The 12,409-nt window shown below is 54.4% G+C and overlaps 1 protein-coding gene across 1 annotated transcript in view; it reads left to right on the top strand.

Moving 5' to 3' along the window:
* The window catches only part of PHGDH (phosphoglycerate dehydrogenase), a 30,974-nt gene extending 19,772 nt beyond the window's left edge, over positions 1 to 11,202 (top strand). The window contains exons 6-12 of the mRNA XM_052637734.1: positions 3,164 to 3,296; positions 3,800 to 3,948; positions 4,370 to 4,522; positions 7,606 to 7,738; positions 8,786 to 8,916; positions 9,814 to 10,051; positions 10,905 to 11,202. Coding sequence (XP_052493694.1) covers positions 3,164 to 3,296; positions 3,800 to 3,948; positions 4,370 to 4,522; positions 7,606 to 7,738; positions 8,786 to 8,916; positions 9,814 to 10,051; positions 10,905 to 11,059 — 1,092 coding nt within the window. The 3' untranslated portion in view covers positions 11,060 to 11,202. The remainder of the gene's footprint in view (positions 1 to 3,163; positions 3,297 to 3,799; positions 3,949 to 4,369; positions 4,523 to 7,605; positions 7,739 to 8,785; positions 8,917 to 9,813; positions 10,052 to 10,904) is intronic.
* The last annotated feature ends 1,207 nt before the right edge of the window (positions 11,203 to 12,409 follow it).

Genomic DNA, 12,409 nt, shown 5'->3' with positions numbered 1-12,409 from the left:
TTTAGCCCCAGGCACCTGCAGTAGGGACGCTGGGCTAGACTCAGCCTGCAGGAGCCTCCCTGTGCTGATTCTTGGCTTCTGAGAGCCCAGAGACAATAGGGTTGTGTGAACTTGCTCCCTTAGGTTTGGCTGTGTGACTTCTGTTGGTTTCCCTATCCTCCCCATGTTCTGCATGAAAAAAAAAGTATATCTGGATTAGAGATGAATGGGACATTGTTCCAGCCAGCCTCAGAGCTAGTGGACAAAGAAGACTTGTGAGAACCAGGGCAGGGTCCTCTCCCCTCCCCTGGATGTTTCATTCTCCCCACGAGAAAGGAAGAGTTTACCTCTGTGGAATGGCCATGAGCTTACCATCCTGTAAGGGCGTGGGGGTGGGCAGCCTCTTTCCCCGTACCTCCATGAGGGTAGGAGTGGGACCCACTTGGCTTCTTCAGTGCTGCAGAGCTGACGATGAGTGAAAAACGTGGTTCCAAAAGCCACACCTCATTCATAACTTTTCTGTTTTTTCTCTAGGAAGGCTGACTTGATCTAGTAATCTTCTGTGCCATAATTTTCTAAAATAACTTTTATATTTCCCTAGCTTCAAAAGAAAGTCATGATCAGTGGGGGAAACTTGAAAGAGTATAGGAAAGCATAAAGGAGAAGAAAAATTAATTCTACCACCTAGAGGTAACCACTGTTGAAGTAGTAGGCTTTGTGTTCTTTCTGTTTGTGTTTGGTTTAATCTTGGGCCGACTCTGAATGTTTTCTCAGGGAGCTTTCTTTTCATGGAACATTGAATTGTTGAAAACCAGAGGAGGGGTCACTTTGAAATTGTCCACCTGCTCCTTTTCTTAAAGTTGAGGATCCAGGTCTGGAGGCACTGACTTGCACCTGGACACACTGTTGACCGCACTTGAGGCCAGACTCAGGCCCACCTCCTGGTCCAGAGTCCTTATCTTGGGTCCTGCAGACCTGCACAGCTCAGCCAGCTGTCCTGCCTTCTTGAGCATTTCAGTACCTTTGAGATTCTTACGACTGCTACACCTCTTCCCCATCAGGTAACTGTGGCTGACATGGGCCAGGCCTAAGGAGAGAGCCCGGGGCAGATCTCATGGGTAGACCAGGCAGGAAGTGGTTAGGTCTTTGATGTTGCAAGAGAAAAATGCTTCTTACCTAGTTGCACATTCTTCCCCGCTGCTTGTGCTGCCTTGGCAACCTTCAAAGCATCGCCCCTGCTGAGAGGTATGTGGCTGGTAGCCAGGATTCTTTCTGATGTAAGAAGAGATGTTTCCATCTCATTCTATCCCTGTTTTCTCAGGTGGGGGCTGTGGGCCTCCCCACTCCACCCCTGATTAGCAGGTAGGAATTAGAAGTGTGGACGCTGGATCCAGAATACTTGTGTCCCAATTCTACCACTTGCTACCTTTATGACCTTGGTTAAATCATTTAATGGGCTTCCCAAGTGGAATCTACCTGCCAGTGCAGGAGATGCGAGTTCAGTCCCTGGGTTGGGAAGATCCCCTGGAGAAGAAAATGGCAACCCACTCCAGTATTCTTGCCTGGAGAATCCCATGGACAGGGGAGCCTGGTGGGCTGCAGTCTCCAGGACCACAAAGAGTCGGACACGACTTAGCAATTGAGCATGCAAATCATTTAACTTCTGCCTCAGTTTCTTCATATGTAAAACAGGGAAGTAATAGTATCTAACTCATCAAGTATGAGGTGCATATTGTTGTTTGTTGTTTAGTTTCTAAGTTGTGTTCACCAGGTTCCTCTGTCCATGGGATTTCCCAGGCAAGCATACTGGAGTGGATTGCCATTTTTCTTCTCCAGGGGATCTTCCCGATTCAGGGATGGAACCCTTGTCTCCCACACTGGCAGGTGGATTCTTTACCAGTGAGCCACCAGGGAAGCCCCATGAGGCACATAGTTAATGTGAAGGGTGTTTGCCATCATCAGCTATGAGTCTGGGCTTTTTCTTCCTTCTCGTGAGCTTTGTCTTCTCTAGCATTCCCTCTTCCCATCAATATGTGACGACCTTTGGCTGATTTCATGGGGTCGATGAAGTTTACACCCTGAGTTTCCTGTCTGCCCTCATCTCCCAGGAGCCAACCTTCCCTCCTTCTCTGTAGCCTCAGGGAGGTACCTCTGCTTTGGGGGCTGTCCTCTCCCCACCAGCTCAGACCGCGGTTCTTTCTGGATCCTCCCAACCCATGGTGCCTCTAAGTCTCACTTTCCTCCTCTTGAAGTCCTTCCCCTCCCGTCAAACCTGCCTTGTTGAAAGGACCTGCCTTTAGTCGTTTATACCTCTGCCTGATTAGGCACCCAGTTACGCCTTCCAAGACGAGGTACACTTTAAGCCTTGTGAAAGGAACCTTTGAGAGACAGGACTGTACTCTACCCACCTGGTGTCAGCGCTGGTGTTTCACCCCCTTCCCCGGTGGTGAGTCTGTCTTGTTGATAGCCCTGCTGGGCACCGCCACCACCCTTCTCCCTTACCTCTTCCTCACTCCGTTGAAGTGGGCGGCGTGCCTGCCCATCTTCGGGCCCGTGGGGCCTCCAGCTGCAGCCAGCTTCTCCCCTCCTTTCCCTCGTGCCCTCTGACCGCGTCACTGCTCCCCCCAGGATCGTCCTTTCTCACGGGGCTCCCCACTTTCCAAGGGTGTCTGAGCTCCACTGGTTCAGCCACATACCAGCTGCTCCTGCATCCTTTCATGGTCCAGAGCTTGGAGGTGGGCGAACCTCCCTTTGAATTCTGACCCTGCCTGCTCCAGCATGGATGCCCCACTTCCATCAGGTCTCAAGTAGGAAGAATAATAGTACCAACCCCCTTGAATTACCGTGAGAGATGAATGGGTATTGTGGGAGTCGCTCAGTGGTGTCTGACTCTTTGCAGTCCCATGGACTGTAGCCCGCCAGGCTCCTCTGTCCATGGACTTCTCCAGGCAAGAATACTGGAGTGGGTTGCCAGTCCCTTCTCCAAGGGATCTTCCCACCCCAGGGACTGAACTCCAGTCTCTGGCATTGCAGGCAGATTCTTTACCATCTGAGCCACCAGGGAAGGAAGGCTTAACAGTAGCGCTCAGTTTAGTCAGTGCTCCATAAACGGTAGCCATGATTAATAATACCAATACTGACAACTAACAGGGACACTTACCCTCTCCCTCTCACACGTCCCCAGACGATAGGCTACGACCCCATCATCTCGCCAGAGGTCTCAGCCTCCTTCGGTGTGCAGCAGCTGCCCCTGGAGCAGATCTGGCCTCTCTGTGACTTTATCACTGTGCACACACCTCTCCTGCCCTCCACCACAGGTAGGTGTGTGGGTTGACCACAGAAGTCGCCAACCAGGTAAGGGTGGGCCCTCAGTCTGGGCCTTCTGCCCACACTGGGGACCAGCTATGGTGGGAAGGTGGCCTCCAGATCCTGTAAGCATGGAGCACGGTGATGCTTTGTTACACGGCCTGGCATCAGATCAAGGAGGGGTGAGCTGGCTGGAAATGCACAGGGTCTGGGTGAACTAGGTCAACATGTAGGATCAATGACCCTGTGGATACTTCCTTGGACCACTGCCTGAAGCACTAAATCTCAGGGACATTTGAAATGTTTCTCAACTCAACTGAGTCTGGTCCAAATTCGTCACTAGGACTTCTGGCCCAGAGCATCTGAGAAGGGAGCAGTGAGACCAGAGAGGTTGTAGTCCCCCAGGAAGGAGGCGTGTGGGGAAGAGCCCGTGGTGGGGAAGGTGGGGCCTCCGGAGCCAGAGCAGGTGGTTCCCGACACCATCGGTACAAGACAGCGTCTCCTTCCCTCCCAGGCCTGCTGAATGACAGCACCTTTGCCCAGTGCAAGAAGGGCGTGTGCGTGGTGAACTGTGCTCGAGGAGGGATCGTGGACGAAGGTGCCCTGCTCCGGGCCCTGCAGTCGGGTCAGTGTGCTGGCGCTGCACTGGACGTGTTCACGGAGGTAAGTGCCTGCTCAGCGTAGGGGGCAGAGGGGAGGTGGGAACAAAGGGCCTTGGGCTGGAAGCCCAGCTGAGCAAAGACCTTGGCTTACTGTCTCTAGTGGGAAAAATTATGTTGCCAAAAATAACACCTCTGTGTCAGGAGGTAGGTAGTATTAACCCATCTTACAGATAGGAAAACTGAGGCTCAGAGAGATGGAGATGTGCCCAGAGCACATGAGTAGTAAGTGATGGAGCTGAGATTGGAATCCAGTCTCCGACTGTTCTGCTGTGATGGAACATTCATGAGGAAGCCGATTATTACTGAGTCCACGGACCACCGGGTGAAACAGAAGTAGGAGTTGGCATTGCTCCTGTCCTCTCCTCCTCCAGTTCCTGAGGCAGTCCATAGCACTCCACCCAGAGATGTCTCTTTCTGGTCAGGAACCACCCCGGGACCGGGCCTTGGTGGACCATGAGAATGTCATCAGCTGCCCCCACCTGGGCGCCAGCACCAAGGAGGCCCAGAGTCGCTGCGGAGAGGAGATCGCCCTCCAGTTTGTGGACCTGATGAAGGGGAAGTCCCTGGCGGGGGTTGTAAGTATGCCTTGTGGGGCTGGGCCCAGAAGGAGAAGTCAGAGGAGGGCATGTTTTAGCTGGGAATGGGGACCCGGGGCTGAGCAGTGACCAGATTCAGCCCTGGGAGCCCAAGATAAGGCACTGCACTTGACAAGCGGAGTGCTCTGGGTGGGGCGGCAGGAGCTGCCCTGCAGTTTAGCCTTGAGAGCTGAGGCCCGGCACCCTGGAGCCAGCTTAGCTTGCTCTATTGTAGGCTTGCTGCTGAGACACTGGGGTTTTTTTTCCCCTGCGCCATGCCTCTGGAGAAAGGCTCCTTTGTTCTCTGCAGGCCTTGGGAGTGAAGGAGTGAGGCTGGCATTATGGCGGGGTGCCCAAGGTTGGGTGAGTGGGGGGGACGGACCGAAGAGAAAGCCTTGATAGGGTGTTCTCACCTCGTCTCACTTTGTAACACGGAGCACATCTTTCATAACCTCCACTTAGAATCCTGTGCAGAGGCCCACCCTGCCCCCACAACCTTCATCACCCCTGCTAAGGAACTCTCCACTCCCGCTGGCCCCTTAATTTCCCCAAATCGTGACTTCTTGACTGTGCTCTCAGTGGGCCCTTCCTGGTCCTTTGTTTCTTCTCCAAGCTGAACCTGACTTACACTTCAAGTCCTGTCTCATTCATTCAGTCTTCAGATGGTCCCTAAGCTCCAGTGGGTGCCAGATGCTGTCATAGCCCTTTGGGGACACAGGGGTGAATAAGGGGCGCAAGTGGCACTAGTAGTAAAGAACCTGCCTGCCAGTGCAGGAGACGTAAGAGACGTGGGTTCAATCCCTGGGTTGGCAAGATCCCTTGGAGGAGGGCACAGCAACCCAGTCCAGTATTCTTTCCTGGAGAATCTCATGGACAGAGGAGCCTGGTGGGCTACAATCCATAGGGTCGCAAAAGAGTCGGACATGACTGAAGCGCCTTGGCATGGCAGGGGTGCCAGGTGCTTCAGGGGGCTTGCCACCTGCCCCTTCACGAATATTTGCTTGGCTTGTCTCACTTCATCCCAATCCTTTTGCCATGAGCCACATTCTTGTTATTAAGATTTCATGAGTTTATATTTTAGTCCTTAATTATACTCTTTTAAGTTTTCAGAGGATTAAAAAAAAAAATCAAAGCAGGATGTAAGCTTTACTGCAGCTCATGTGGCTCTACCCCAAATACTTAACCAGTAATGAATGGGGGTGGGCAGGGCTAGAGGGTGGTCCCTGACTTCCTGGCTGACCTTCAGCATAGGGCTTTTCGCTTCTGAGGACAGAGTTATGGCGGGAGAGACACAGGGTGCTTTGTTCAGCCCTTGTTTGAGAGCCCGACTCTCCAGGCCACCGTGACCGCTACACCCTGAGAAAGTAAGGGACCCATGAAATGTCCCCTTCTTACTTATGTGGTCAGATCTCAGCCAGATCGTTAAACTTAGTCTCAAATTAGGAACAAATGCCTGTTTTACCCTGCAGTGGCTCGGGCACAACAGGCATTGGTAAGAAAGACCTCCTTGTCACCCAGGAAGCCCCACTGTCCCTCCTTCTTTACTGGGTCCTCTCCAGTTCCTTTCTGCTGTGACTTGAGGCACAGACTAGCCTGAGGATCAGGTTGGCACCTGAATGCCTTGGCTCTTCCTGGAGCCTCCTGTTCATCTTCTAGAGAAGATAGATGCCCCTTTTGACTCGGCAGACCTGTGGCGAGCAGCGCCCTGGCCTGCGGAGGGGAAGGAACCGGGTGTGGTGCATGCCTGTGGGGCTTCTCCGGTAAGCGCTTTCCCACTGCCCGCTGCAGTTCTCACCCTCCAGCTGCCGCCTGGCCCTTCAGTTCTTCCCTCGAAGTTCTGGGATTCACTGCCCTTTCTTCTGTGCACTTCACGGAGGATCAAAGGGGAGCCGGCCGTGGGGCACCGTCACACCCGGGACCTCCTTACACGGCAGGGTCTGCTGGGGAGTCCTGCCTCCTCGGCTGTTTCCATCATTATGAGTCCTTCTTTAATTCTCTGCCAGTTTTCCCTGTGAAAACAGGAATAGATACCTCCACGTTTTCCTCTCATTACATCTGCCTGATTGATTTGCATCCAACCCCAAGATTCTAATTAAATCCTTCTTAGATGATTCTCTTTACAGGTTGCCTCAGTGCAAGTGGCCAGATACTTAACTCAGAGACATCTTGAGCCACAAGATGAAATAGACATTTTGACCCAGAACATGCTGCTTTGTTGTCAGCGGGGGGTCCAGCTGGGCAGACCCTAGACTTCACAGCATTGGAGGATTATGTGGCTTCTGCCTCTTTGCCACTGCCCAGCAGGCCTGTGATGGACTTCATAGGAGTCCACATTTGAAGAGTGATAGGATCATCAAAAGTGTATGAATTCAGGGAATTCCCTGGTGGTCCAGTAGTTAGGACTCAGCGCTTTCACTACTGTGGCCCAGGTTCAGTCCCTGGTTGGGGAACTGAGATCCCACAAGCTGTGTAGTATGGCAGAAAAAACAAGCCTTACAAATAAATCCAGCCTTACAAATTGTGATATTTAGACAGAGTGTTTTGTGACAGTGCAAAAACACACTTAAAATCAAGATAGAAAATAAAAATGAAGGCAGATAGGAAAGCCATTCCAGAGAGACCCACCACTCTAGGTCTAAGTGATCTGTGACTCTCCACATGGTTTATGTCAAAGACCCATCTTCCTTGTTTGCACAGGAAAATCAGATCTCTGGTGGAGTTGGGGAGGGGTGGCGGCACATTCAGAGAAGAGGGAGATGTCCCTTCCCTCTCTTCCCTGATCCCCTCTTGGCAGTTTGAAGTGGGGGAGCCTTTTGTGCTTAGGGGAGCCGATAGGGGGCGCCAGGGAGCTGTGCCGTTTTCTGGCTCTATAGCGCTCCTCAGCGACAGGAACAAGCTGTCATCTTGTGGGTGGCTGATGACGGTTATCACCCCAAGGCACCCAAAAACCAGGCTGGCCCCTGCTGCCTGCTCTCCGTGTGGCGCTAAGGCTTGGCTTTAAGACCTTGTCTGGGAGCTGAGTCGGGCAGGGGTGGCCTGTCCCTCCCCTTCCTGACCTCAGTCCTGCTCCCCTTTCTCTGCAGGTAAATGCCCAGGCCCTTACCAGCATCTTCTGTCCACACACCAAGCCTTGGGTCAGTCTGGCTGAAGCTCTTGGGGCGCTGATGCAGGCCTGGGCTGGGTCTCCCAAAGGGACCATCCAGGTGGTGACACAGGGTGAGTTGGGGACTCTGCAGAGGGAGGGCGAAGAGGGCTGTGGACTCTGCACCGCAGCGGGTGTGTCTGCTGCAGGCCACAGACCAGCGAGGGGCTCCGAGATGCCCCTGTTCTTGTGACCCCACGTCTCACATCCCATCTGAGTATGGCTCGCTTGCTACCAAGTGAGGACAGAAAGGGAGGGGCACACAAAGTCACTGGGAAGTCTGCTTAATTTTTGTAAGTCCTGTTAGGCAGTATTTTTAAAATGTGCATGTTTGGGATGCGAGAAGGACCTCTGCAAGGTTCAGAGCTTCCTGTGGGAGGCGGTAGGATGGGTGGAGGGAGTCCAGGGGAAGCGACAGAACCTTTATTCCAGTTTTGACCCAGTTGCTTACCTGCCCTGGGACTTCCCCTGCTCTGAGCCATGGGTTCTTCACCCATGAAGTGAAAGCTGAGGCGGGTGTGTCAGACAAGGCAGGTGCTGGGGGTATTTTGTGCTCTGGAACATTCTAAGGTGGGCTCTCCAGCAGGCTGATGTCCTCAGGGGCTCAACTGGGGAGTGGGTCCCCTGTACTCTGCAGAGGCCTGTTCTCCCCATTGACTGTTGGACACCTGCTCACTTGCGGAAAGGCGGGGTGGTGGCGGGGTAGACCGCTAGCATTGCCAATACTTGGAAGGGGCAGAGGCAGGGAGGTTGGCTCAGGTGCTTCTGTTGCCCCTTTCTGCCTCCACTTCCTGAGACCAGCAAGGGTATAAGTGCCAAGTAGGGGTGAGGGTACAGGCAGACCCAGGTGGCCGGGCCAGGGACAGTGGAGCTGGGCTGGGTTCTGGAGAGGAGTGTCTTAGAGTGAGCGCCTCCCTGGTGTGGACCCCCAGTATGTCCCCCTCCCCTGGCTGCCTCTCCATCCCCCAGAGGGTAGCAGAACTGCCCAGCAGCCTGGGCTTGGGCCCCCCCCCCAGGGCGGTGAGGAGCCATGTGACCCAGGGCTCAGGGCTAGAGTGCACTGCCCGCTCCCGTGTTTTTCAACACACAGCGCCCTGACGGCAACTTCTCTCCGTCCCCAGGATCATCCCTGAAGAACTCCGGGAGCTGCCTGGCTCCCGCCGTCATCATTGGCCTCCTGCAGGATGCGTCCCAGCAGGCGAATGTGAACCTGGTGAACGCCACGCTGCTGGTGAAAGAGGCCGGCCTTGATGTGCGCACCCTCCCCTCCCCTCCCCTCCCCTCCATCCCTTCCCCTCCACCCCTCAGCACTGCCTTTCTCCCCTGTGTTCAGAGCTCCTCTCAGCTCTGCTCACTGATGGGGACCCCCCCAGGGTGTGAGTCCTGCTGGTGACAGTGCCTCCCTGTGGGAGACAGCCATGACCTCCCCCGCCGCCGGCCCCCGAGCATCAGCATGAGAACTGACACCCGTGAACGTGCTGTGTGCATAACTGCTCTGTGAGCAAGAGGGCCAGCGGGACCCCCACTTCACAGCCAAGAAGGAGATCTCAGAGCCCGGCCGGGAGCTGGGAGGTGGCCCCGCATCCGCCTGTAACTCTCCATCCAGCACTCCTTTACCACCCAACCCAGGGTCTGGGCTAGTCTGCGAACTCCAGGAGCTCGCCACACATCTCTTATCCTCTGCGGCCCCTCATGGCTTCCCTTCAGTGTCTTCCTTTCTGGTTCCCTTTTAAGATCAAAGCCTGTGTCCTCTCCTCCGCCTGCTCTCTGACATCCTAGGTTGGCCACTGCTTCTATGCAGGGAGCAGGAAGTCAGCACCGGAGGGACCAGGCTGGACCACCTCTGGTGGCTGGGCTGCCTGTCCAGCCCTTCTTCAGGGATGATCCTGGGGACAGAGAGAAGTCTGCCTCCCTCCCTCTGCTTTCTCCTCCTCCCACCCTCCCCTCCAAGCCTTTACCTGTATCCGGTAGATCTCTTCGCCCTCCTTCAGGGAGGAAGCTCATGCTCAGGGGCGCCAGGCTTGCCCATCTGCCCTCTCCCCTGACCCTGAATTGCTAAGTGTGGCGGCCAGGCTGATGCCCTACAAATTGGCATTTAGGCCAAGGGAGGGAGTAGGCGTCACTGTGCCTCTTTGCCTCCTCTCTGCAGGTGACCACCTCCCACAACCCTGCCACACCAGGGGAGCAGGACTTCGGGGAATGCCTCCTGACCGTGGCCCTGGCAGGTGCCCCCTACCAGGCCGTGGGCTTGGTCCAGGGCGCCATGCCTGTGCTGCAGGCGCTCAACGGAGCTGTCTTCAAACCAGAAGTGCCTCTCCGCCCGGGCCAGCCCCTGCTCATGTTCCGGGCTCAGGCCTCCAACCCTGCGATGCTGCCGACCATGATTGGTGAGGAGGGCCTGTGGGGCTGGCCAGTGCCCTGGGGGCAGGGACCGCTGTGCGCGTGTGTGTGTGTGTGTGTGTGTGTGTGTGTGTATGGCTCTGTCCTGGGATTGCGCTCTGTGGATTTCTGCCTCCTTCAGCCCCTCTTCATGCCTGCAGGCATCATTGGATCTGCAGCAGGTTCCAGAACATGTGGAATTGAGAGATTAATTGCCTTATCTGAGGTTGCAGAGCCATGCGGCAGGGGTGGGACCCCAGAGCCCCTGTTACTAGCCAGGTGCTCACCACGTTAAGGACTCAGTTTGAGACTGCTTGTAGAAGTGTATCTTGGAGTTCAGAGCTGTTGAGTTGCAGGTTTCCTGACGGCAGGGCTGAGTGGTGGTCAGCCTGATCCAACAAAGCCTGTCTGAGCATCCCCTCCAGCAGTCGCAGGCATCTTGGACCTGCCTCAGGCCCCTGGCACCAAACCTGCTCGGGGTCCTGGGGCACTTCCAAGTATGGCAGAGAATGAGTGCCCACAGGCCTCAGGGGGCCTGATATCAATGTCCTTGCCAGATGCCAAGAGGAACTTTCCCCTGCTTTTCTCCCTTGCTGATCGTCCGGATAAAACTGCCAGCCAGCAAGTCCAACTGGTGGCTTTGGCTCTTTGTGGCTAATCTTCCCTCCCCTGCCTTGCCTGATGGTCAGGGTGTTCCTGACAGGGAGCCCTTTGTTCCCTCTGTCTCAGCTCTTCAATTCTGAGACCACCACCCGTGTTGCAACACTGATGTCAGAAATCAAGACTTGTGAGCCTGCTCCCAGCCTCCTGCTTCTCCTTCCCCTGTGCCTGGTGCTAACCAGGGGTTTCTTCTACTTCCAGGCCTCCTGGCAGAGGCAGGGGTGCAGCTGCTGTCCTACCAGAGCTCCGCGGTGTCAGATGCGGAGACCTGGCACGTCATGAGTATCTCCTCCCTGCTCCCCAGCCTGGAGCCCTGGAAGCCACACGTGACCGAGGCTTTCCAGTTCCGCTTCTAACCTTGGGCTCTCCTGTCCCAGCCTCGTGGGATTTTCTGAAGAAACATATCCACTGGGAGAGGAGATCCACATTTCTGGGGCTGACACTGCTTGTGTCTCCTCTGAATCCTATCCTCCTATGGTACAGAAATCACCTCCCAATAAAGAGCCTACCCTCTACTCTCTGGGCAGTTTTGTGTTGTCATTAGCCGGAAGAGCCACCAGAGGGCATCCGCGGGCAGCCGTGGGGCTGGGCTTTGGCTGCAGGCGAGTGGGATACAGAAAGGGAGACCCATAAAGAGAGATCTAGATGGGGTGGGCTACATGTCTGTACGGGGGTGCTCTGAAGAGGACCCTTTCCCTGTGTCTCAAGTTTTTAACAGACATTTTTATAGGAACAAACCTCAAGGGTTTGAGCAAGTGCCTGTGCTGTTTTGGAGTAGGAAATGGCAACCCACTCCAGTATTCTTGCTTGGAGAATTCCATGGACGGAGGAGCCTGGTGGGCTGCAGTCCATGGGGTCGCAAAGTCTGCGCTATTTTAGATTCCCCCTTCTGGCTGGGAACATAGAGGCGCACTGATAAATGTAACTCACCAAACATGTACAGCACTGTGTGCCAGGCATTGGGTTAGGAGTTCTGCCTTGGGGGAGGTTTATTAGAGCTCAGCTGCTTCTGTAGACATCTCTCTCTGCTGTGGGACAGAGCACACAGGTCACTGGAAACAGGGAGGAAAGAGCCACAACAGGTGTGTGTGAATTCTGTTGAGACCAGAGGAGAAAGTCATTTGAGTTGAGGATGGTGGCTCCCAGGAGATGTTTGGAAAGGTTTCATAAGAGGAAGAAAGTGTGAGTAAAGGCATGGGGCCTGAGGATATTTGGCAAATTCACAAAGCCAGTTTTGTACGGTGTGTGTGTGCACGCATGCTCGGTTGCTTCAGTCATGTCTATCTCTTCACAACCCTATGGACCATAACCTGCCAGGCTTCTCTGTCCATGGCATTCTCCAGGCAAGAATACTGGAATGGATTGCCTTGCCCTCCTCCAGGGGATCTTCCTGACCCAAGGATCGAACCCGTGTCTCTTGTGTTTCCCGCTTTAGCAGGCGAGTTCTTGATCACTAGCACAACCTGGGAAGCCCCAGTTTAGTATGGGATAGACAGTATATCACTTGATTTTAAGATTTTCATGAAATATGTCAGAACAGTACTCCTGTGACTGGAGGGTTTCACCCTTTGAGGGTTGTTTTCCCTCTATCAGTAAGGGATTGTCTATTCCCACCTCAAACCCAGTAGCACCTGTTTTGGAGACTACCCCAGGCTGAGAAGGCCCGATACAGGGTAACTGATTGCCACTGGCAGCAGCAAACCCAT

The sequence above is a fragment of the Budorcas taxicolor genome, chromosome 3 (genome assembly GCF_023091745.1).
Source record: "Budorcas taxicolor isolate Tak-1 chromosome 3, Takin1.1, whole genome shotgun sequence".
Classification (NCBI taxonomy): domain Eukaryota; kingdom Metazoa; phylum Chordata; class Mammalia; order Artiodactyla; family Bovidae; genus Budorcas; species Budorcas taxicolor.
The sequence above is the reverse complement of the archived record's forward strand: the minus strand, read 5'-3'. Positions and strand labels throughout refer to the sequence as shown.